This window comes from Trichogramma pretiosum, unplaced genomic scaffold (genome assembly GCF_000599845.2).
Source record: "Trichogramma pretiosum strain Unisexual culture from Peru unplaced genomic scaffold, Tpre_2.0 scaffold43, whole genome shotgun sequence".
Classification (NCBI taxonomy): domain Eukaryota; kingdom Metazoa; phylum Arthropoda; class Insecta; order Hymenoptera; family Trichogrammatidae; genus Trichogramma; species Trichogramma pretiosum.
The window spans coordinates 577,020-601,175 of NW_019640864.1; the positions used below are offsets into that span (position 1 = coordinate 577,020).

A 24,156-nucleotide genomic window follows, 5' to 3' on the forward strand; every position below is an offset into this window, starting at 1 on the left:
CGATACTCCCAATCCGCGCGCGTCTCTCTCTCTCCCATCGAGGCGCACTGGCTCTCGATGCAGTGTAGCCAGTCACTATACATACATATATGAACTGACGCTGCTGATGCACTCTTGGTGCACGCGCATATAGAACGTGCAATATTTTTTCAAAGCTCAAACGCGTGCAGACATTTATTATTAATCGTATAAATAAGTTGATTAATAATTTGTAGTAAAGACCGGTTATTCGTGCAGTATCTCTGCACTCTCTTTGTTATAAAGCCGCTTGTCGATTCATAGAAAATCGAGCCTATAACACGTTTACCGGTTTCCTACGCAGCCGCAACAGAACATACGTATGCACATTCCTCTTTTATACATGAAATTTCTTTCCCTTTCGTTCTATACTTTTTGCGCATCGAGTTTTCAGTTTTGTACGCAGCTACACGAAGCTACGTATATAATAATATTGCATTATAAGGTAAATACTCGCGTCGTACATAATCGCCAGTTCGACTCCGTATACACTTTACTGCGATTGTTATACACATCTATCTATATCTCGACTCAACGGCTGAGCGACGACGACATTTCCATTTATCGATTCGAGCAGTTTGGTGTATTTATAGTCGTCGTCGTCGCATTGTCACATACACAGAGCATACACATCGATTGTGTATTACTTCGAACGCGACAATTTGTAATTATATTCATGCTACTATACGGACCTGACTAGTAAGCGTCCATCTTTCTTTTTTGCGCAAGAAGCAACGGCAACGGCAACATCGAGAGGCATCCATGCAACAAGCTCTTTTTTCTCTCAAGTATTTTTGGGTGTACACGTTGTGTGTTGATACAATCGAAAGGTATAATACGCAAGATGTGTACACACACATACACAAGAGGCGAATCTCCGAGAGAGAGAGAGAGAGAGAGAGAGAGACAAGTTTAGGCGACAGATGTGTATTTTTAAATTTAAAATCCTCTCGTCTCGGCTCGGAGGGAGATGCCTCGTGCCTATATACACGACGACGCACTATACGATACGTAAAACGCGTTCACGTTCTATTATAAGTAGCCACGGTCAGTGTCTCAGTGTGCGTTAAATGTTTCATGTATAAAGGTGTGTGCATGTGTGAGCGAGGCGAGAAACGCGCGTAGCACATTCGGTCTATAACTTGGATTATTCAACGGTATGATGCCTCTTGGCCAATGTGGCCGCCGCCGCCGCCGACGACGACGACTTATACGACGACGACAACGATGCCATCATTATTATACGCAGCGCGCGACAATACATTTTTCATTCTTTGCGAGCAGAGCGCGGCGCACACATGGCTTTGCTGCGCTGCCGCTGACCATTCGACTCCGATTCGAACGTTGCTTCTTTTGTACGAGACAGTAATATGCACACGTATTAGTATATTATACGGGGCCGTATAATATAATACGACCCGCGCCTTTGCTGCAACTTGGCGCAACACACGACGTCGGTGCGGAGTTGTATTATCTGCTCAAAAGGCTCGTTCGTATACGTTCGCTCGTATCCACACGCGCGCGACTTTCGTTCGCGGCCTTTCGTAACTTTCTACCACTTATGTACATGAGAGATCTACTTACTCATTTCACGCTGCTGATATGTACGTATGTTTGCGCGTACATATGTGTTTTTAATATACGTCGATATATGTGTACGAGCGAATCTACTATAATATCTGGCCGCTGCAAAATATGTACGCGTATACGGCCGCGCGCCGAGGATATAGGAAAAGACATTCTTTGCGGAGCTTTGTGTCGACGATGTAATGATACGTACGTGTATGCGTTACATGTACTCCTCCAATACAAAGTCGCTACGGATTGCCTCGCTGGCGCATTAAAATATTAAAAGTGTTAACCTCAAAACATGCTTAGATGTATGTGCCTGCCACTGCACACGCAGCCACTCACACACACACACACGTACACACACGGTGCACATAGTTGTTGGGTATTATATGTATGTACACACGAGCAGCCGTATATATGTATGTAGAGCTCGAGACTCCGAACCGCAAGTAGTTTTAAGGTCATATCAATCGCTAATGGCGCGCGTCGCGTGCGCAAGATAATAATTTTTATATTGTATACACAATGCGTTATAATGCACACAAATTACGAGTATTTGGAAGAGAGCGAAATCTTGTCAATTTTGTACGCACAAGCGAAGCGTTTTTATCGTGCCTCGACGCCACATCGGTCGTATTATATGTGTAACACGAAGAAACATTTCGCGTTCTCAGCTTTTGCCTTCTCCGGCGTGTATATTATCTGTGTGTGTGCATGCCATGGTGAACCCATCATAACGGAGAAGCAACTTCGAGGCACCGACACCAACCATTTCATTCCCTCGATACACACATACACACACACACACACACACACATGCGATCTTTAAAGCTGTATAAAAGAGAAAAAGAAGGAGAAAGAGGAATTTTCCGTGATCGTCTCTCTCTCTCTCTTTCTTTCAACACAAACTAAAATGAAACGTTGCCCTGTGTCTGTGTATATAAAGCATATACAATGTAATATGTACGCGTATAATATAATACGCGATCTGTGTGTCCCCTTCTTGAACGCAATTTTTCGCACGAAAAAAAAAAAATATATATAAATGAATCGTATACTCGGTAAGAATCCGAGCCTACGTGTGATGTTATTATTGAATTTGGAGCGAGCGTTACAATATAATACACCCCGGATTGTAGCGTTAACAATTAACATTATACAGATAATGCAAACACGCCGAACAACACATACATATACACGCTCACGAGTAGCCTATAATAATTGTCACGTGTCGACCGAGCGAGAGAATCGTTCGCTCGATTAGCTCATGGAAAGTTTCGACACATTTGCGTACCATTAATAATTCTAATGAAAAAAAAAAAAAAAAAAAAAAGAAGAAATTAAAAAAATTAAAGATAACAACAATAACGAAATTATAGTATACGGGAACAAACGATCTTGCTAAACCCATGAAGTAATCTGTTACCGAGTATAAAATTTACTTCGATTCGAGTGATGACGAAAAAATGGCATGATCTCAAAAAGCATGAGGCTACATAGAGAGGGGGAGAGAAACATATTTGCAGGCTGGTCTCTTTATACGGTGTTGCGTCGCTTTCTTCTCTGTGTGCAGTGTCTTTCTCGTCGCTGCTGCTGCTGCTGCCTGGCCTTTTATGCAAAACTACAACATGGCACCACCACCAGACCAGGCTCGCGAATCGTATATATATATATTGTATATGCAACCGCTTATATGCGTGTGCGATACATTTTCATACATATAAAGGCAGAGAGCAGGGAGCGGACACACGGCCACGGGGACTCGGAATAGCAGAGAGAGAGAGAGAGAGAGTCAAGACTTTTGGAACCGGTAGTAAATAATTAGTCACGCAGCTTGTGCCGAGGAGTCGAATGTTTTCGTTTTATGCGCGTGTATGTACGGCGTCGAAGACACGTACCACCCAACATATATATATCGTACGCAAGATTAAAACGCGCGAGTGCATACGCGATGACGAAATCGAAGCTCGTCCGCGTACCACGGCGCACAATAAGCTCCGAGCGCACATCCGCTGAAGGAGAGTTTCGTGCGTTCGCGCCCGTGTGTATGTGCAATGTAGGAAATGCGAAAGAGGCCATTGAGCTATGCACACACACACACACACATACGCAGACACACGCACCTGGACGACTGCTGCTGCTTTTCTGAGAGAACTCGAACGATTCGATGGCCCCAGCAGCAGCAACAGCAGCAGCATGAGCTATCCACCAAGTAGATACTTCCAAAAAGCTCTCGGCTGCGGCGGAAGAAAAGCTCTCGAGAGCTTTCGCCAATACAGAGGACCGAGAAAACTATTCGACGATCTATCTCAGGGAAACCAGGAGAGAGAAGGAAGAGGAGGAAAAGAGGATGAAAAAAAAAAAAACAATTTCAAAGCAACCACACCCAATATCGACCTTACACACGCGGACCTATCGTAAAATCCCGCAGATAGACTCGGCAGAGAGAGACGCATAACGTTGCAAGTCTCTCTCTCTCTGTGGCGGCGAAACCTGCATCGTATGTGTATGTGTATGCTCGCACACAGACGCAGAGTGCAAAGTTGGGTAGTGTGTGGAGAAGCTATTTTCACATACACACGTACATACATAATCAGCGGTTCTCAAACGTTTACATATTCGGGAAAAGAGCCACCACCAACGGCAGTGGTGCTGCTACTGCTGCTGCTGCTGCTGCTGCTGCTGTAGTAACAGAGAGAGCGAACGAACGAGAGACTCTCTGAAGCCAGAAAGAGAGGGAGAGGCATACAAGCAGTAGAGGAAGCTATGTGCCCACTTACCATCGAAAGGATCAATACACGCGAAGAGAGAGAGAGAGAAAGAGAGAGAATGGCAGCAGCAGCAGCAAGCTAGAGCCATTGCTACGTTAGGTAGATAGATAGACACAAGTCGCTCCGAGCGCTCCGTGTGTCTGTGTATGTATATATGTATGCATGTGTATAAAACTAGGCATGCACCGGCCCTCTCTGCTGCTGCTGCTGCTCTTGCTGCTTTTGAGCTGGTTCGAGTGTGAATCTGATATAGCTCTGCCTGCCTGCCACCGGTGCTGCTGCTGTTGGAAGTACGGGTCACGCCAAAGAGCGGAACTATGTATGTGTATGTGTGTGTGTGTGTGTTTGTGTATGCGTCCATGTGTGCGCGCAGGTACAGCGGCACGGATATTACAGACTCACACACGCATAAAAAGCACACACGCACGAGCTGGATTAGATTTTTCCGTTGCGAGCAGCGAGAACAAAGCACGAGCTCTGCTGCTGCTGCTGCTGCTCTTTCAGTTGGTCGAATACACATTTATACAAGGACCCTTCGGTTTATACATGCTTATTATTACGTGCGAATGTCATATGAGTAAGCCAACCAAAAATGTCCGAAATCTGGCTTCACGGGAGGATAATTAAAAAACCCATTCGGGAGCGATTTTTTTTCTCCTCTTTTCCGAGACTATGACTCAGACTTTGGTGAAATCAATGGCTAAATTACGTAATTATTACGCGTAGCGCAGCCGCTTGTGAATATGTGTGTCACGGAATGTGTGTCTCTATATAAGCAGCCCCGAGATGACGAGTGCAATCGAACCAAACGTCGTTACATAAAAAAAAAAAAATTGAAAAAAGGAAAAGATTTTTCTTGAGTAACGTCATCGCGTATAAATACATGTAAAGTGTTATCAATTGACAAGGCGAGAAAAGTGCCTCGATGAAAAATCGCAGCACGCAAGTTTGATATACGAGAATAAAAAACAATAACGCGCCTGCACTTCGATATATAATCACTTATTCGGCGAGGAGATTGAGATTTAACTTTTTTTTCCAGCGCCCCCATATACATAATTCGAGCCGACTACAGAATCGCCTATAATATGCCTACTTCGTCGCACGGGGCAAATATCAGTTTTCTATGTGCTTTTGTGGGCTAAATTTAAAGTTTCTCTCGTGACACATTTTGCAGGCGTGTATTTAGGAAGTAACATATACACACACGTAGAAACGAATATTAGACTAACGCGCGCGCTGCAGGCGTCTATTAAAGTATAAGCTAAACTTTCTAATTTCATTTGTGCCTTTGCTGTTATTGTGACTTTAAAGATAACGAAAAATTCTGGCATTTAATACATATTTTTCGATTGCCTACGGTTGAATCACAAAACACATATATCCGTACACAACCGATAATCTTTTTTCGGTCGCGCAAATGTTTCATTTCATTATATTTTTTTATTCTTCTCTTTTTCGTCGTGTACACAGCAAGTAGTATTATATTTTTTTTTGCCTACTGCTATTGGTGCGCGCGCATCGAGACAGCTGGTGCTGTACCGATCCTATACATATATACAGAGTAGAGCGCAATTCACCTCTTCTCCCCTCGTCCGCATATATATACAACATAGAAGAGAAAGAGAGAGAGAGAGAGAGAGGAGGAGAAAAGCCGCAGCAGCGGACGCGTATATGCATGGCACACACAGGCTTTATCGCGGGCAGAAAGATAGAGAGAGACACGGTCGCCCTCAACACCTACGTGAATCTTCACCGAGTCTCTCTCTCTCTCTCTCTTTCTCTGTACGAACGTATTACATTCAGCCATTTTCTTGTACTCTCTTCGGGAATCGCACTTAAATCGCACGCAGAGACGATGGCGATAATATGCTGCAGATTCGAGTGTATAAAACACAACGCTAACGCTTGATTGATATATTCGAGCGCCGAATACGTCGTTCTTTTATTTTGTCCTGAGCGAGACTTTCAATTGGTAGGTCTGTTGCTCAATCGAAAAAAAATACAAAAGCGCAATGATTTGAGAATTATTTATCTAATGGAATTATAAGCTGAAAGTGCGCCGGTGATAGTGCTAGTTTTTCGCGTCAGCACTTCCTCATTTTCATCTCTCGCTCTCTCTCTCTCTTTCTCTCTCTCCCTCGCTCTTGCTTGCTTGCAAAGTGCGAGAGAGGCTCTCCCACTTTGCAATACAACAAACCCACCACCATCTTTGATTCTCAGTCACACGGCTGCTCAACGTACAGCATTAAAGCAGCGCATTATACATTTATAGCAAAAAGGAAATGAGAGAGAAAGAGACGAATGAACCTGTGTGTGTGTGTATGTATATTAAGTGTGTCTGTATACACACAAGCATTGTATGTACACAAGTGGAAAAGCGTCATTACATGCTTGTCGCTGCTGCTGCTCCAATGTGTGCGCGTTCGGCAGCTCTCGTCGCAGCAGAATATATTCGCATATAACCAATAAAACGTCCGCAGACAGCTCGCTAGCAGGCGGCTTTCGAAGCTTTCGAGCGAGGAAAACATTTCGTCAGAGCGATTCGCGCAAGGCCTCTTTGTCGTATTGCTCATCGACCGGCTTGTTTACATCGATATTTATTTCAATTTTTACGCTCGTTCGCGTCGTACGCACCGCGTATAATGTATAATGTGGCGTGATTTAAATACCTTTGCGCATACACAGGCGCGCACTCGCGCACGTATTGTGTGCATACACTGTGTGTATACATATATACTCTGCTGCTGTCATATATACACACACACACTATATACATACACAGGCAAATAGTCAGTCAGCAGGTTAAGTCTCGCGAATCGGACCCAAGCCCTGTAAAGTCGGCAAAATTTTCGGATCACGAGACTGAGACGAGGTCGTCGTCGAAGAAACAACAGGAGAAGATAGGAGAAAAAAGCCAAAACGGTGCGTTGTTATTGTAAAAATAACCATCGTGTATCCACACGCGTGTATACTCGGTGCGCGTATATGTATATAGACAATGCAACGTACCGATCCACGACGTCGTCTGCGCCGGTCGGGCACGACGCTAGCAGCAGCAGCGGCAGAGTTGGCGACGACAACGGCGGCAGCAGCCTTGCTCGCCGTCGTCGTCGCGCGTACGTTCGACGATGCGTCGGCGATGGTGTTGTTGTTGTTATTGTTGTTGATGTTATTGTTGGTGGTGGCGGCTGCGTTGGCCGCTGCGGCGTGCACCGCGACGGCGGCAGCGGCCGCGAGGGCCGCCTGGCTCTGCAGGCTTGTCTTGACGGCGCCGTTGTGAATGCCCGCGACCGACGCAGATGCAGCGGCGGCAGCGGCAGCGGCGACGTGGTGATGATGATGATGGTGGTGATGATGATTCGCGACACCGCACACCAGCAGCCTGCTCGACGAGGCCTTACGCCTTATAGCCATTTAGTAGGGACGACGAAGCAGAGACGCTCTCCATTTAGAGGAGTCGGCGAGCAGCAGCAGAGCAGCAGTCGGTTCCGTTTTATTAACGTTGCTTTAACGATGCTGTGACACTCGGGCACGTATTAACCAACGCACACTCCGCACCGACACTCGCACACATACACATACACACGAAACACACACACGCAGCAGAGAACCTGGCCTTTTCTTCTCTTTTTCCGTGCTCTCAGCTGCCTTGGGCCGCTGATGCTTCACGGCCGAACTTATAGTAGAGCCTCTTTAACGTAAAGAGGTTTTGATAATGTTGATGATGATCGACGTTACCTCAACACTAAGTGCACTCGGCGTTTCTTCTTTTTCGACTTCTCTTGTCTCAGCTGCAGTCACTGGCTAATACTTTTTCTTCTTCGGCTTCTTCTCTGCTCCAAACGCACTCGTACATTTAAACATGTAATATATATCAGCTAAGTCACACTTGTCTCGCCGCACAGCACCACCGTACACAATAGCTTGCAATTTGCCCACGTTTTTCTTCTTCTTTTTTTTTTATCGCATGCACATATGCACGACGACGAGATGATGCACGACGATGTCGGAATCAATCGCACATATGCACTCGGAGCGCGAGACGACGGTGCGAAAGAGCGACCACCTAGATAAAGGGTAGGTATACTCACTAGTGGAAGGTGTGTTGGCCGTGTGTCGTATAGCACACTTACTGGGCAATATAGATCCACGCGGTACAGACACAGGCCGAGAACTGGAAAATTTCGCGGCGGCGCGTATATACAGCACTAATACTACACAGACATGCAGAGGCAGGCACAAACTACACACCGACCGAGAGAGAGAGAGAGAGAGAGAAAGAGAGAAGTAGCAGTCAGCAGCAACAGCAGCAGCAGCGGCGCGAGTCAGCGGCAGTGGGTACACGCTATATACACTTACATATATATGCGATATATATATAACAACTACTACGCTATATATCGCTATATAACGTCTCTCTCTCTCTCTCTTGCGAGCGAGTTTGCGCGCCGCCCGGAGAGTCTCTCGTACTTCGCAGCACACAGCACTGCTATACGCGAAACCGAGCACACGGTGTGTTACACGGACATCGGAGCACGACTGCACACAGTGACGCGAGCGAGCGCGCACACGCACACAAACACTGGAAAAGAATGCCTCGATGTGCATGTGCATGTGCGTTGGTATGTGTGTGTGTGTGTGTGTTGCTTCGATATATACGTATGTATGTATGTACATGCAACAGAGGAGTGATAGTAGTAGTGGTATAATATGGCAAACACACTACTTGGCGCACTCGGGTAGTAGCGGAGCGGCAAACTTATAATGCGCCTAGGCACACGACTCGGTGCTGCTTGCTTGCTTTGCTTTTGCCTGCGCTTCTGCGGTGCCTGCTTATGCGTGTGCCCCGAACGAACCAACGGATACTCGGCTGCACGTTGCCAAGTCCCTGTAAGCTACTACTCTACCTCTGTGCCGTCTCTGTGCGAGCATACAAGATACAAGAGTAAGTAGGTATACGTGCGTTTTCGTGCACCGGCCAGAAAGAGACGGAGACGAAGAGCGCTTTGTGTATGACCGGGTAGGAGAGAGAGAAGACGGAAAAACTCATGCCGAGCGAATAAGCCCAGCTGGTAGGTGGATCTCACTCTCGTGCCCTCTGTCTTTCTCTCTTGATATCCTTAGGCTGGGCGCCGTAGCGCGAGAGAGAGAGAGAAAGATCCCAAGGATCCATATAATACGCACACGAAAGTGCGACTCTCCTCTCGCCCAGCGTCGACGGATGTAAAACAAACGTTATTATTTGTCCGAAGAGCTACTGCTGCTCGCTGCAAAAAACCTGTTTTCCTAAGCGCAAAGGGTGTATATAGAATCGCAGACGTTAGCCCGAGCAGCAGCGCGTCGTTCTATAGGGTTTCAACTTATGGATTTTTCGTTTTGTACATAATAACGTTGCCTCCGTTTCGTCTTCGAGAGGGCAGTCGACAACAGCTAGCGAGCAGGCCTTAATACGCAGGCTCCTCCATGCATTACTTCACATTATTACACTTTTATACGTTTCCGCGACCCCAGAGTACATTAAAACGAAAGCGATTGCAAACATCATAGCGTTGTATAGTTGCTAGCTATAACTACGATGGTTTTGGTCTCTCGCAGTTTCGCCACTCTCACGCTTGCGAGCGTTTGTATATACGGCAGTGACATTGCGCAAATCGTCGACTTATTAAATCATCGCATCGGAGGATTTCGCATTTGCTATATATTCTAATCGATGCGATGTAGTATATAAAACGGAATATTTCAGTAATGAATCACATATTGTGTAGCGCCATAACGTACGTGTGCGATCGCTCGCATCGCATCGGCGGCGCTCATCTATATAGCACTCGTGCGGTATTATATATTAAAAGAAAAGAAAAAAAAGCGGAAGGTGGGGTGGGGGAATTTAAAATCTCCGGAGAATCACGGCGATTCGCACACGCAGCAGTGTTGTATTGTATGCGCGGCGGTGGCTACACGGCAACATCGCGCCATCATTACAGAAAAGCCGAAAGCTCGACACACGAACTTTTGTGTGTGCAATCCTGCTGCGGCAACGTGCCCCGATGATCACCTCGCCGTTGCCTGTGACGGCGGCAGCGGCTCTCTCCCGTCGTCTCCGCTCACTCTCTCGGTCGCGCGCGCGCGGCGGCTGCTCCAAAGCTCCGCCGGAGTCGAGGAGCGCAGCACGCGAGGAACATATATGTATGAAAGGGGTGGGGAGGGATTTTGCTCCGCTCGAGGGGACGCCTGGTGAAAGATCACTATACACAGCGTGCATATACATACGTATACACCCGCGCAACCGAGTGTAAAGGGCTCGCGAGAGAATCAGGGAGAGAAAGAGAGAGAGAGAGAGGAGAGTTCGGGTTACACTTCAATGAAGCTCTCTCCTGACCAAAAGACGCGCGTAGCTCGCTCGCTGCTCTGCCTTGCGTTTGGTCTTCTTCTTATTCTTCTTCTATATACTTTACTTCTCTGCCCCCGAGAAGTGGAACTGCTTATAGATATATATGCGCGCAAGAAAATATCAAGTCGAAACAAGCGATACATCCGCGTCGCGCGCGCCTTCGTTTATATATATGGACAAAAATAGATTCTCGAGTGCAGCACCACAGCAACGTCGCCTTTTAAAAGTATCCACTCGCCGTGACTATAATGCTAAATGTGTATGTATGTGTGTGTGTGTGTGTTTGTATGTATAAGTATGGCGCTGCACAATGTGTGTTAAAGGCGGCTCGAGTCGAGGGACGAGGCTCGCTAGTTCGCTAAGCGCGCGCGCGTGTGCGGCCGAGCCGAGGGGACATTGCTCGCTGCAGAGTCTCTCTCTTACTCTGTCGTCGTTTATTATATAGGTAGCCGCCTGCACACACTGCAGCAGCAAGACAGAGAGTGGAGTAGTACGTGTGTCTGTGTGTACGTTTGTGTGCGAACCGCCGCCGCCGCCGCACGAGCTAGCCGCGCGCGAGACTAAAAAGCTAAATGCCAGGCAGCGCGCGTATAAAGACCGAGACTCGAGCTTCAATTTTTTTTTCTCTCTCTCTCTCCCTCGCTGCTGTCTTTCTCAGCAATGACGACGAGTAGAGTAGCTAGCTGCTGCTGCTGCTCTCTGCAATGCCGACGCAGCTTGCCGATGTATATGTAAACCACGAGCTCGTTTTATACGCGCGACTTCGTATTAAGTAAACCTAAAATCCCCGCGAGCCATTTGCGGAGGAATATCGAATTAGTTATAGTTCGCCTGGCGCTAGGCTGGGGTTGCGACGGGAGCTGCTGCTGCTGCCACTGCCACCCACCGCCCAAAAAGCGACCCTTGCCTCGGAATACTCGGCGGCTATTATTGTATACGCAGAGGCATTTACCACTTGCTCGCGAACAATCTCTATCTCTATCTCTCTCTTTATCTTTTGCCCCAAAATAATCTATATACTCTCGAGTTGTGCCGCATTTCGATCAATCGTCTTTTGAATTAACCCCCGGCGCGTCAGTCGCAGCGAAAGCTCGCCTTCGCAGACGAGCTTTAGCTTCTTACATTGTTGTTGGACATACACACACGAGAAGTCGGAAAAGCTCGACTGTTCTCTATCTTCTCTCTTTCTGTGTGTCGTAAATATGACAATGCGCGCTCGCGACGGCCGGTAAATGAGACGAGAAAATATTGGTTCTTCTTATAACTTGCGCCGAGTTGACATTATAACGATCGTTGCGCAATTGTGTGTAGCCGTGAGGCACGACTATTATATATACTCCACACAAACATACACACATAATCTATACACACACGCCCATTCTAAGCAATTTACACAAAGACGATCATGATTTAGTTTTTTTTTCTTCTAAAACTCTTCTTTCCATATCAGCGTCGTCGAGTCATTAAAAATTCATATTATGTGCTATCGTACACGTATATGTGTGTATAAGCGCGCGCCTCGATACGATCGTATAAGTACGCGAGTGGTGGAAGTTCATATAATGCGTGCGTGAGTGACGATTGCTTAACCGATACAGTAGATCTGTGTATCCAAACGTCAGCGAATCGGGCTTATAACGTTGATGGATCGTTTGTCAGGTCACACACATACACACTCACACACACAGGCAAGTGAGCAGTAGCAGCAGCCTCTTGTTGCGCGCGCGCCTGCCTTCGCCTGTCGTATAATAATACTTCATATCCGAAAGAGAATGGAAAAAGATGCTCGAGTTTGACAAAGGATCTTCTATCTTCTTTCGCTTGTAAAAAGATGGTGATGATGATGACGATGATGGCGGAAAGAAGGTAAATTTTCGGAGCATAAAACCGATTATACTAGAGCGCGAGAACTCGGTTGACAAACTTTTCGATGTACGCAGTCGCGGATGGATTAAATAGAACGTCGCAAGGTCAAATCGACGGATGGAATAATGTTTTTATATATCGATGTAAATAAGCTGCATCGAAGAGCTTGACGTATTAGTGTGTGTGTGTGCACTGCGATACGTTGCGTAATAAATGCCACACGGAAAAACATAATGGCGTCAAATGTGCACACTGGTCTCTAATATGAGCTCTATATACGCTGTATTAGCTGCAGTGCACCTATTGCATAATACCCCAAGTTATAGTTCTAAGTAGCAACGTGCAGAGCGGCGGAGCTTTCTTTTTATCCAAGTCGTATGTATCGGCCGGGTGATATACTCGAAAAGGCCGGCGCGCGCGCGACTGCTCTCTTATCGCAATAGTGCAATCGATTTTCGCGATGATGGCAATTGTCTTTATACGTATGCCCGCGCGCGCGCGGGGAAAACGAGAAGCGCGAGCACAATTTGCGATTTGCATCCATGTATAAAAGATTGATATAAAGCGTTTGGTTGGTTAGGCTTTCGCCTCTCTCTCTCTCTCTCTCTCTCTTTCTCTTTCTCTATCGTGCACCTCTCTTATATGTACTCCTACTTCTGCAGGTATCTCTCGTTTCTCGTGGTTGAGCAGCTGGTCGAGTTGAAGAAAAAAAAATAGGTGGCAGCTCTCGACGAGAGTGAGAGACGACGACGACGACGACGGTGGCGGCCGATGGAAAAGTGCAATGGCGGAACGTGTATAGGCGCAACGGTTACACAGAACGTTGCGCGCCGCACGGGCTGTCGAGAGAGAGAGAGAGAGAGACACACACATACACACCCACAAACATACACAAGCACCCGAGAGCTGCTAGACTCCTTTATGCCTCTCCGTTACGCGTATAGACCATAGGTCGTTCACCGCACCCGAGAGAGCTGTGCCATGCTTATGTGAGTGTGTGGTGGAACACCCATACCTATAACATACCTGCAACACGATGATGTCGGGTGAACATCGGCCTTTTTACCTGTGTATGTGTGTGAGTTAATATGTTGAGCCTCTTTTCGATCGGGACTTTAACAGCAGCACTGCAGCACACGTGTGCAAATGAACGACCTTCCGTGCGTATACTGCCGAGACTATTTGTGTGTGCGATATACATATGGTTCCTCTAAAAAAACCGTTACACGCAATGTGCTGCGAAATCGGTCATGGCGTGAAAAATAAAAATGTTATATATAAATCTCGGAAATTCGACTTGTATCGCACGCAGATATACGCACACACACACACACACACACACACATATAGCGGATGCCCGAGAAAATTAGTGAAAGTAAGTCGTCATGGCGCAGCTCGGCCGAGAGGGAGAAGGAAAAAAAAATTTAGGTCTTTGACTCGATTGGGTGTACAAAGACGTGGGCATGTGTACAGCACAAATAAACACATTAGCTTTCAATTTGACGCTTGTCGAGGAGCACGAGCACAGACACACACGCACATTTTGTGCGCGCCTTCTTATCGTCCGACGAAAGATAACAGAGGTGCTGTGTGCGAACCGAAACAAAAATTATACGTACGCGAGGAGCTGGCGCGTTTTATAATGTAGCAGATTCAATGTCTCGCGCACACGAGTGCACATACATATCGTACGTGTACATAAATTTTGAATAAACATCGCGTAACGCCGTGTGCATCTTTAACGAGCTTGCGTAAATATATTATTGCAACGATGATAACCTGTGCGCGCGTCGTTCGTACAACAATATTTTCGCGCGAGAGAAGAAGCGTCGTCTCGTGGGCGCGAAACCGAAATCTACCCTTTGACGCGGTGACGAGTGCGTTTGGCATATTATACCCTCTAACAAAACATGGCTCAAAAGACGCACAAAAAAGTCTAAAGCTCTCCGAGTCGTTCGGAGTATTCCATTAGCGGTAACATTATACATACATAAAGAACGAAAGTAAAACATCGTCTTTCTCGTTATACGGCGACTTTTAACGCCCATAATGATTATTTATCGTGTTAATAGTAAGGCATCGTATATAATAGAGAAGTGTAAATCGCCACAACGCACAGCTAGGCTTACGTTCGCAAGAGAACGCGCTAACCAATAAAATAGTTTCTTCGCAGCCACAGACACACACAGACGAGTGCACGAAGATTTGTAACCGACGTCTATATAAGTGCGGAGCATAAATACTTTCTAAATGCACCGCGCGGAGGTCATTGCGACTGGCTGTGTAAATCGCGACTATGTACGGTGCCGCGGATTTTGGAAGCGAAACTTCTTTTGCGCGCATTGGGTAAGAGCAGTTAACCCGGGTGAATAAACGAACGAGCGCGATAATCGCAGCGGTGTACGTCCAGCCGGCGGTCTATCGTGCCTATTGTAACGTTGCAACTTTACTCGATTCGATTCACGGGACTGCGACCGATGTGATTTCACTAAATTCTCTAAAACCCACTCAATAATTTTTCCGAAGAATCGATTATTGCACACATTTCTTTTTACTTTTTACTCAAATAAATATATTGAAATAATTAATAACTTAGTAAAAGAACTGATTTCGTTTTTATCAAATATATTGCATGCTCATCGGAACCCAGTTCTTGCTCGAACGACTGAACATAAAGTCTTGATTGACACATACTTGATTCGATCGCCACGCGAGGGCGCTGATCGGAGCGCGCATGTGTAGCGGGACGTTTGAACGATGTCGCACGCGTGAACACTGAACAGCCACGTTGGTCTGTGCGTACTCGTCCAATTACTTGCTCGCCATTCACATGTTCGTAACTCTCTACATAGACCGGAGTGAAAATTATAGTCGATAGCATAAATAACGAAGCATAATTGCATCGACTGCAGAAAGTGATTAAAAGTAAAAAAGTATTTTGTACCATAAGTGACTGTGTGTTGTGCAAAAGCGAGCAAAGCTATGGCCACAATTCAAAATGGAGGTTGCAAGGTTAACCGTATCGAACGCTCGAACTTGAAAAAAGTGAAGAGCTTACGTGAACAGATCAATTGGAAGAACGCACAAGAGCGATATCACCTTTTAGAAAAACTCGATCTTTTTATCAGGAATTCGGAGGACCAACTTCCCGATCTCCAAGACATTTTTCAAAAGAAAGAAATTGATTTTCTTCTTTTGGATTCATTAAATGATAATCGGTGGAATAATGGAGGAGAGACACTCTAGCGGTTCGTAATTCGAACTGGCTACAAAGACGAGCACGAAGTCGATGAAAACGGTAAGCCGCCATCGCGGCGTTACACTTCACTGCATCATGCGTACCGTACATGTGGGTCACGTAACGAGAATACCAAGATCCGTAAGCTTTTTCAAATATATAACAGGTTTGATGTGAATTACACCGACGAAAATGGATTGACGCATTTTCATGTAGCCTGCAAGTTTGGTTGTAAAGAAGTCGTCGAAAAATTCTTCGAGCTCGGCCAGGATCCTGATTGCCTCGTATATCTAGCAGGTATTATAGTTAGATCTACGGTACGAACATACCTATATAGCCGAGTTGCTGCTGAGAAGAGGCGCAACCCGAATCTAGCCAATGAATTTGGATCGACTGCTCTGCACGTTATTGCCAGCGGAGCCTGCGACAATGACGACGTGGCGGAGATGTTATTCGAGACCACCGATGAAAAATATCAACCTGTGCGGATCGACGCCCAAACTATGAACGGTGACACACCGTTACACTGCGCATTAGACCGTGACCACAGAAAATTGACCGAGCTGCTGTTGATAAGAGCCGCGAATCAAAATTTAACCAATGAAGATGGATCGACCCCTCTGCACATCATTTGCAAGGATATTCAGGATAACCACGACTTGGTAGAGCAGTTATTCAAGATCTGCGACGAGAATCAGCAAGTGATGCGAGTCAATGCTTGGGACGAGTTAGGTAATACACCGCAGCACGCAACATGTCGATTTGCGCGCTCGGCACAGGTGGCTGATTCACTGGCGAGATTCGGCACCCGCCCGAATTTGGCTAACAGAGAACTCACGCCCCTGCAAATTATTTTCCAGAAAGGCAACTATATATTGGGAAAGACATTTTTCAAGATTAACCATGACCGTCATAGAACGGTGCGAGTAAATGCCCAGGACAAGTTGGGTAACACACCGCTGCACTCGGCATTGATGGACAGTCACGTGCAAACGTTCCTATTGCTGCTGAACATCGGCGCGATCCAAACTTAGCTAATGCCGAAGGAACGACTCCTTTGCACATTATTTGCGAGAAAAAATACGATGACAACTTGGTGGAGCTGTTCTTCTATCTCAACGAAGAAAAACAGCAGTCGGTGCAGATCGATAGCCGGGACAAGTTGGGTAACGCACCGCTGCACTTGGCTCTGACTCTAGGCCACAGGAGGATGGCGGAATTTCTACTGAAAAGAGGAGCCGATCCCAATTTGGCCAACGAGGACGGATGGACACCTCTGCTCATTATCTGCTTGAGGGAAGAGATGACGATTTGATAGTGCATTTCTTTGAGACTTGCGACGAGCTTAAGAAGCCGGTGTTAGTCGATGCCCAAGACAATAAGGGGCAAACACCGCTGCACTTGGCTCTGACTTGTAACCACAGGACGCTGGTTGAATTTCTGCTGAGAAGAGAATCTGATCCCAATTTGGCCAACGAGGAGGGATGGACATCTCTGCACATTATTTGCCACCAAAGTGACTATGATATGGCTGAGATATTTTTCAAGATCTGCGACGATGAAAGCCAAAAAGTGCAGATCAATGCCCAGGATAAGTTGGGTAACACACCTCTGCACTTATCTCTGAAAAGAAGTCATGTGCAAACATTCCTGTTGCTCATGAACAACGGCACCCATCCGAATTTGGCTAACGCGGAAGGAACGACTTCTCTGCACATCATTTGTCAACAATATCATAACAATGATTTGGCCGAGCTATTCTTCTACCTCAACGACGTAAATCAGCAGACGGTGCAGATCAATACCCAGGACAAGTTGGGCGACACACCGTTGCACTTTGCTCTGTGCTACGGCCAAAAAAGGCGGTTTATTCACTAATGAGAAGAGGTGCTTGATCTGAATCTGATGAACAAAACGCGATGCACACCTTTGCAAATTATTAGCAGGCACATGTTTGATCGTGAATTGGCAGAGACATTCTTTACGATTAACGACGAAATTCAGCAGATGGTACAAGTCGACACACGGGATAAGCAGGGTTGGACTCCGTTACACTCTGCTGTGTACTGGGAAAAACGAAAATGGGGCCGAATTTTTGCTAAAAAGAGGCGCAACCCGAATTTAGCCAGCGAAAACGGATCGACACCTCTGCACTTTATTTGCAAAAAAAACTGTTTCAGAGAAAATGAGTTGGCAAAGATATTTTTCAAGATCAATGACGACATGCAGCAAACGGTGCACATTGATACATGGGACAATGAGGGTCGAACACCGCTGCAATTGGCTTTGGCGAATCTTAAACCGAATACCATGGATTTACTCTTTGATCATTGGGCTGATTTATTTAGCTTCGTTTTTCCCAGTGCGAGTCACTTGACCTGTTATGAGCTGGATCAAGACGACGCCTTGTCGATCATGACATTTTTCGCAAAAAATGGATTGTTCGAGAAATCGACGAATCTTGACGAATGCTGGTACGACGACGAGGAGTTCGCGAACCTAGCGAAAAAGAAAATGATACATTATCCGAGCCTGTCGCTCAACGATCTGATTCGGTTGGAGCCTGAAGAGCTGGCGAAACAACTGGCATACTTAGAATACTCGAATTATGCGCTGTTATATGATTTTAAATATTGGAAGGTTTATGCTTTGCATCTGTGCGAGAAACTATGGAGAAAATTTTTCCGGGACTGGACATTGGAATTTTTCTTAAAGCTAATACACTACCGGCTGCCATTGGAGTGCAGTGACATTGTCATCGATCATCTAAATAACAAAGATTTATATAATATTTGCTTGGCGGCTGCAGGCCAAAGTTAATGATGGCGATTTTTGAGCATACTTTTTGTTGTATTTTTTAATGTTTGATGTTATGTGCTATTATAGATTTTCCTTATGATTTAAATAAATAAATTTAAAACAATTTTTTTAACATTTCTCTTCCTTTTTTTTTCTTGACCTCCTGGTGTTATAAAAAGGAATGAAGTTACGTAAAGGATAGAGTTCTAGAAGAAAGATTCAAATTCATCAAATTTTGACTAATCTATTTTCGTAGAACACCTAATGAATCGGAGACAATGTGTTCCAAGTAAACAAAATCCAATGGACAAATATAGCTTCTCGCGGTTTTATATGGATACAGACCCATACAGATGCATTAAGTTTCTCTCGACAATGAGTGTGTGTGTGCATGTGCGCGAGTATATATGTATATAGACTCATAAGCCTAACAAAATACATACTGAGATCCACACACACATATCTACTTACATACACATACAAGCTCATTTGCACAGAGGCGCGCACATATTTTCGAGCTGGCAACGTCGCTCCACCCGCCGCTCTCTTTTATACTTACGGCGCGTTAAAATGAGAGAAAGATCAGTCAACTCGCAAGTCAAGCCGTATTACACGCGATATTTTCAACGAGAGATTTTGAGTGCAGGCCGAAACATATTTTTCAATATTCGACACGTTCGTCATCAGCAGCAGCAGCTCCCGCGATAAGATACTGTCGTCAATTTTTAAAGAATAAAACAGAGCAAAAAAAATGGAGAAGAAGAAAACATAAAAATAGCAAGCGATTAGAGAAGCAGCGGCATGACCTTCGGGATAATATAATTTCGCGTGCGAGGCAGCAGTGCGCGACGACGACGAATCGATCGTATTATTTCGGAGTCGCTGCCGTGCGCGCGGCAAAGCGCAACCTATGTGTGTGCAGAGCACAGTGGGTCGATCTTTGATTTTATTCGCGCGCTCGTTGTCAACAATATATAGTCGACATCAGCCACGATGAAAATGTTACAATGCACAAGTCTCGCGTACATGCATACGACTCATTTTCTGTAAACAAATCTTACGTCACGGCAAATTACCGGGAATCGCCGTCGAAACGTCAAGCACGCCGCCTGCCACCGCCGACGTTGCTGCTGCTGCTGTTCTTATACTCTCCGTGGGATATAATATATCATATACAAAAGGAGGCGGCGCTCAATAAGACTAACCGATTTTGCGTTTGCGTTGTAATACGCGTGTAATACGTTTCCGTTCGTTCGGGTAGGAAAGAAAAAAATAAATAAAAAAACTTTATCGCGACGATTCGCGCTAATGTTAGAAACAGTTAGTATAATATGCCGCGCGAAAAACATTGGCTTCTTCTGATCGTCTTTATTCCAGTGCATAATATAGCACTGGCACTCGTTACGCGTATGATACTAATGTTTCCGATGCACAAGAGCGGCAGCTGTTCGCCTTTAATCGAGTCGATTAAGAATAAATCTATAAACACTCCTCGATCGAACGGCGCTGAGTACGACGCCGCGAGTTCAGAATTTCCAGTACACACGCACATACATAGAGGCTGAAAATCTGCTGGGCATGACCCACCCATCGTCGTCAAAGCCCGATCAATAGGCCGCTAGTTTCAAACTCGGTAAAATATTCAAAATGGTCGATTTTCACTCTCTCCCTCTCTCGCGCTGTCTTTTGGAGTTTGCTTATAGGAGTCTCTCTCGGTGCTTACGCCGAGATGCTCCGCAGCACCTTATCAAGATTGAAAATATACAGATAAACCGCAAAGATATACCCGCCCCGATAATATCGCGGCGCGCGGACAATGTTGCACAAACTTTTGCCGCACTCTCTAACGGACTCGCGCGATGAAAACATCGATACAACGTCGAGTATAGATTACGCGAGTAATTGGACATTTCGATTATAATCGACGAGCGGATCCATGTTAATGAGAGATGTCAAACGCGCTCACCAGTGCGCAGCGACACCAGCACAAAGATCCCTATATTGAATGCACGGAGCTAACTCGCGAGCATTAAAACATTTTTCTGCTTATTTTCTCTCTCTTTTTTTTGTAATTTCTCACTCAGAGGCTATTTATAGAATCGAGAAATCGAGGCGCAAATTTTTACCTTCCTCGTAGCGCTTTATGAGTTAATGACAAACTCGGTTTTTTTGTTCATTATATATTGCGCGCGCACGCATACACATAGATGGTATATATGTAGAGCGAGAGAGACAGATCGACACGTTGTGTGAGAATTAATAATACACGACGATATTGCCGCGAAGCGATGAAAAGTGACCTTGGGGTTATATATCCTATATCTATATGTAATGAACAAACGACGCGTGTAATGTCGCTCTTTGTGCATACCACGAATAGTTTCAGTCGCTACGCGTAGACAAATAACATTTTCAAGCAATTTTTGGGCAAAAAAATAGTGCACATGCCTATGAACGGAGCGGGTTTGTTGACCTTTTGTATGTATAGCGTATGCCAGCAGGCGTACGCACTGCAGATCAACATAGAGCAGTAGAGAGCCCGAAAAACGCAGCAGATATTATACAGGTACAGGACATCGCGCACTATATATAGATACGCTGGAAAATATTTTCCAGAGGAGACGCCGAGAGTTGGAATTTTCGGGCTGCGGCTTTCCACCTCTCTCTCTCTCTGTCTCTCTCTCCTCGATCGATTCTGGCTTGCAACTACTCTCGACGTGGCACTGTATATGTGCTACTATGTGGGGTGTGTGCTGTCGTTACCGTATACATATATAGGCGCGAAGATAGCGACGAAAGAGAGAAAATTACTAATAGCCCAGTTGCGAGGGAGGTTGTGAAAGACTCGATAAGGGGTGACGTTGCTTATGCTATATATATACATCAGCTACCAGCTGCTGCGGCTGCAGTACTTAAACGGGAAGAAGAATATTGTATTTACGTCCCCCGATGGATTTTCCTCCTTAAAATTACCGACGAATAATCCAATCGAGCGATACGAGAAAAGATCATTGAAATTTTTTTTTTTGCCCCCAAGGATACATCCAAAGCTCACTCGGATATAATACGTTATAAAAGAGACGCGCCTGCGAGATCAGAGAGCAAAGCTCCGCGATGCAGCAAACGCACATACGCGCAGCGGAGATAAGCAAATGAATTTTGCGCTCGTAGGTGTGTAATACGTCAGTCAGTGACGTTTACAATATCTGACAGCGACAGCTTCCCGTTACATCGTCTAGATGGCAGAAAGTGAATGGAAACAGCAGCAACAGCAGCAACAGCGAGAACGAGAGAGAGACGATAGACATTTATATATTATATTATACACGCATCGTGCCCGCGCGTAATGCTACAGAAGCGAATAAGCGGAAGTAGGAAATCCCTTTCGAAAAGCAGGTCGTACGCGCGCGCGCGCTTGCTCACTCGCTACTCTAGCTCGGAGAGTCGCGCGCCATAGATACGAAATTCGCACTGTATACAGTGTACGTGGCTGCCTGTTTGCCAGTCTGCACCGCTCGTTGTGTGCCGCTGTTGCTGCTGCTGCTGCTTGTGTGTGCAGAGTGGAAAAATTGAAAATGTCGAGCAAGCGAGTGAGATAGAGAGAGAGCTGACACGGCCGTCGCCGCAAGTCTCTGCTAACGCTGGTGGACGACAACGACGACGACGACGACGGCGAACGAGATCGATGCATAAAACGACACCTATGCACGAAAATTCGAAAGCTCCGACTCTCTCGGAGACTTACAATGTAATTCCGCGCGTGGCTCGATATATCTACAGTTCTACTCTACTATATAAACACTTTCGAGTCGTCGCCTCGCGCAGCAATCTACACAGCAGCAGCAGCAGCAGCAGCAACGGCTTGATCCCGCTGCTGCGTATGTGTGTTGCTACCGCTGCTGCCTGCTTTTATCATCGGTCGAGATATTATAACGCGATGCGAGACTCACCGCGCATCGCGATCCTCGCTACTGCACATGATGCAGAGACACACAACGCACAGGCACACGGAACGTCAAGGACGCATGCATACCAACCCGCCCCCGCTCGCGCCCGTCAAAATCTCCTGCGTTCTCTCTCTGCTTTTTTTTGTAGCCTTTGCTGCACAACGATGAGTCGCCTGTATATGGATGCTCTACATATGTATGCAACAACGATACGACGGTCTCTGTACGCGGTCTGCGCCTCAGCGTAAATAATAATGACAAGGCCAATTCGGGCTGGATCGATTGGGAGGAGAGCTTGCGCCGTATTATATGTATAATATATTTGTACTATTCAGTGTGCGCGCGGCGTGTATATTAAATTTCATTTGCTGTTCTTCGCATTTTCAACTTCGTAATATGTATTATGACCAGGAATTGATTTTATCCTTGATTTTCTTTACTCACCCTTGCTCCTAAAAAACGTGCCTCGAGTAATTCCTGCTTACGTGGGTCGAGGGTGGGCTGAAACTGCTCCATTTTGACCCCAGCGCCTGCAACACATTGAAATTTTCATATTCGTCATCGTGTACTATATCGTCTATATGACAAAAAGAAACATCCATATCGAAGTGTACTCGACGCTCCGGCCTACGTACTGTACTCGTGTGTTTACATGTGTGTCTAGGTGAAGCATATATTGAACGTAGCTCCGATGTGTCGCGTAAGTCGCACTACGCGGCTCGTAGCTCCGTAGTCAAGAAAGAGATCGCGGGGCAAATTTTTTTCCACGCCGTCTTAGCGTAGTATAATAAGAACGAGCGTAAACAGAAAAAAAAACAAGAAAAAAGTATGGACGCTGCGGTCTTTCCGATTGCGATGCCATATACCTACGGAGTGACGAATACGAGACGCTTAGAAAAATCCAGAGATCTGCTATTGTGCTGATATATACGCGATATTCGTGACGCGACAAACGACGTTAGAGCTGGAAGGGAATCGTACGCAGTGTGTACGAGATGGTTGCGAGTTTATACATCGAGGAGCCATGAGCGATCGCATTACGTTGCATGCGATCATTTGTTCGTCAAGATGTCTATATACTTACGCGCGTGTAAACGCGCAACTATACAGCAAATAATAATAAGATCGCGCGTAATGACCACACCTTCTATTTCGATGAATATATTTTAATGGAATGTTTTTTCATGTGCTACACTGGGAGCTCTCCACAAACGTGAAAAACGCGAATCGATTTTCCGCAAAGAGACACGAGAGCGAGGGCTGCCGAGCAATCCACTGAATCGGCAATGGCTATTGTCGTCGGATTCGCTCGTACCGGGAGGAAATTTTCGAGAACAAAATGCCGAGGAGAGTAACCTTACTGAAGAGAGAGCCTTGCCCAGAGTCCGCACGCGTAAAACACATACGTAGGCAGAGACACACACACAAACGAGTGTAAGCCAGAACACAAACCTTGTCCGTGCGTGACACTATGTGTCGACCAAGCGAGATATAGAGAGAAAGAGAGAGAGAGAGAGAGAGAAGGGTATACAACCGATCGATTTTGTACCACGG

The 24,156-nt window shown here is 45.9% G+C and overlaps 1 protein-coding gene across 5 annotated transcripts in view; it reads right to left on the reverse strand.

The window, feature by feature from the left end:
• Positions 1-24,156, reverse strand: part of LOC106649638 (serine/threonine-protein kinase tousled-like 2) — a 41,426-nt gene that overhangs the window by 14,061 nt on the left and 3,209 nt on the right. For 2 of the 5 annotated variants that reach the window (XM_023457538.1, XM_023457537.1), the window contains exon 3: positions 23,047-23,132. The exons of 1 other annotated variant lie outside the window; for it this stretch is intronic. In XM_023457538.1, coding sequence (XP_023313306.1) covers positions 23,047-23,132 — 86 coding nt within the window. Of the gene's footprint in view, positions 1-7,373; positions 8,093-23,046; positions 23,133-24,156 lie in introns of those variants that run through there. 2 more of the 5 variants (XM_023457540.1, XM_014367130.2) reach the window with 1 other exon arrangement.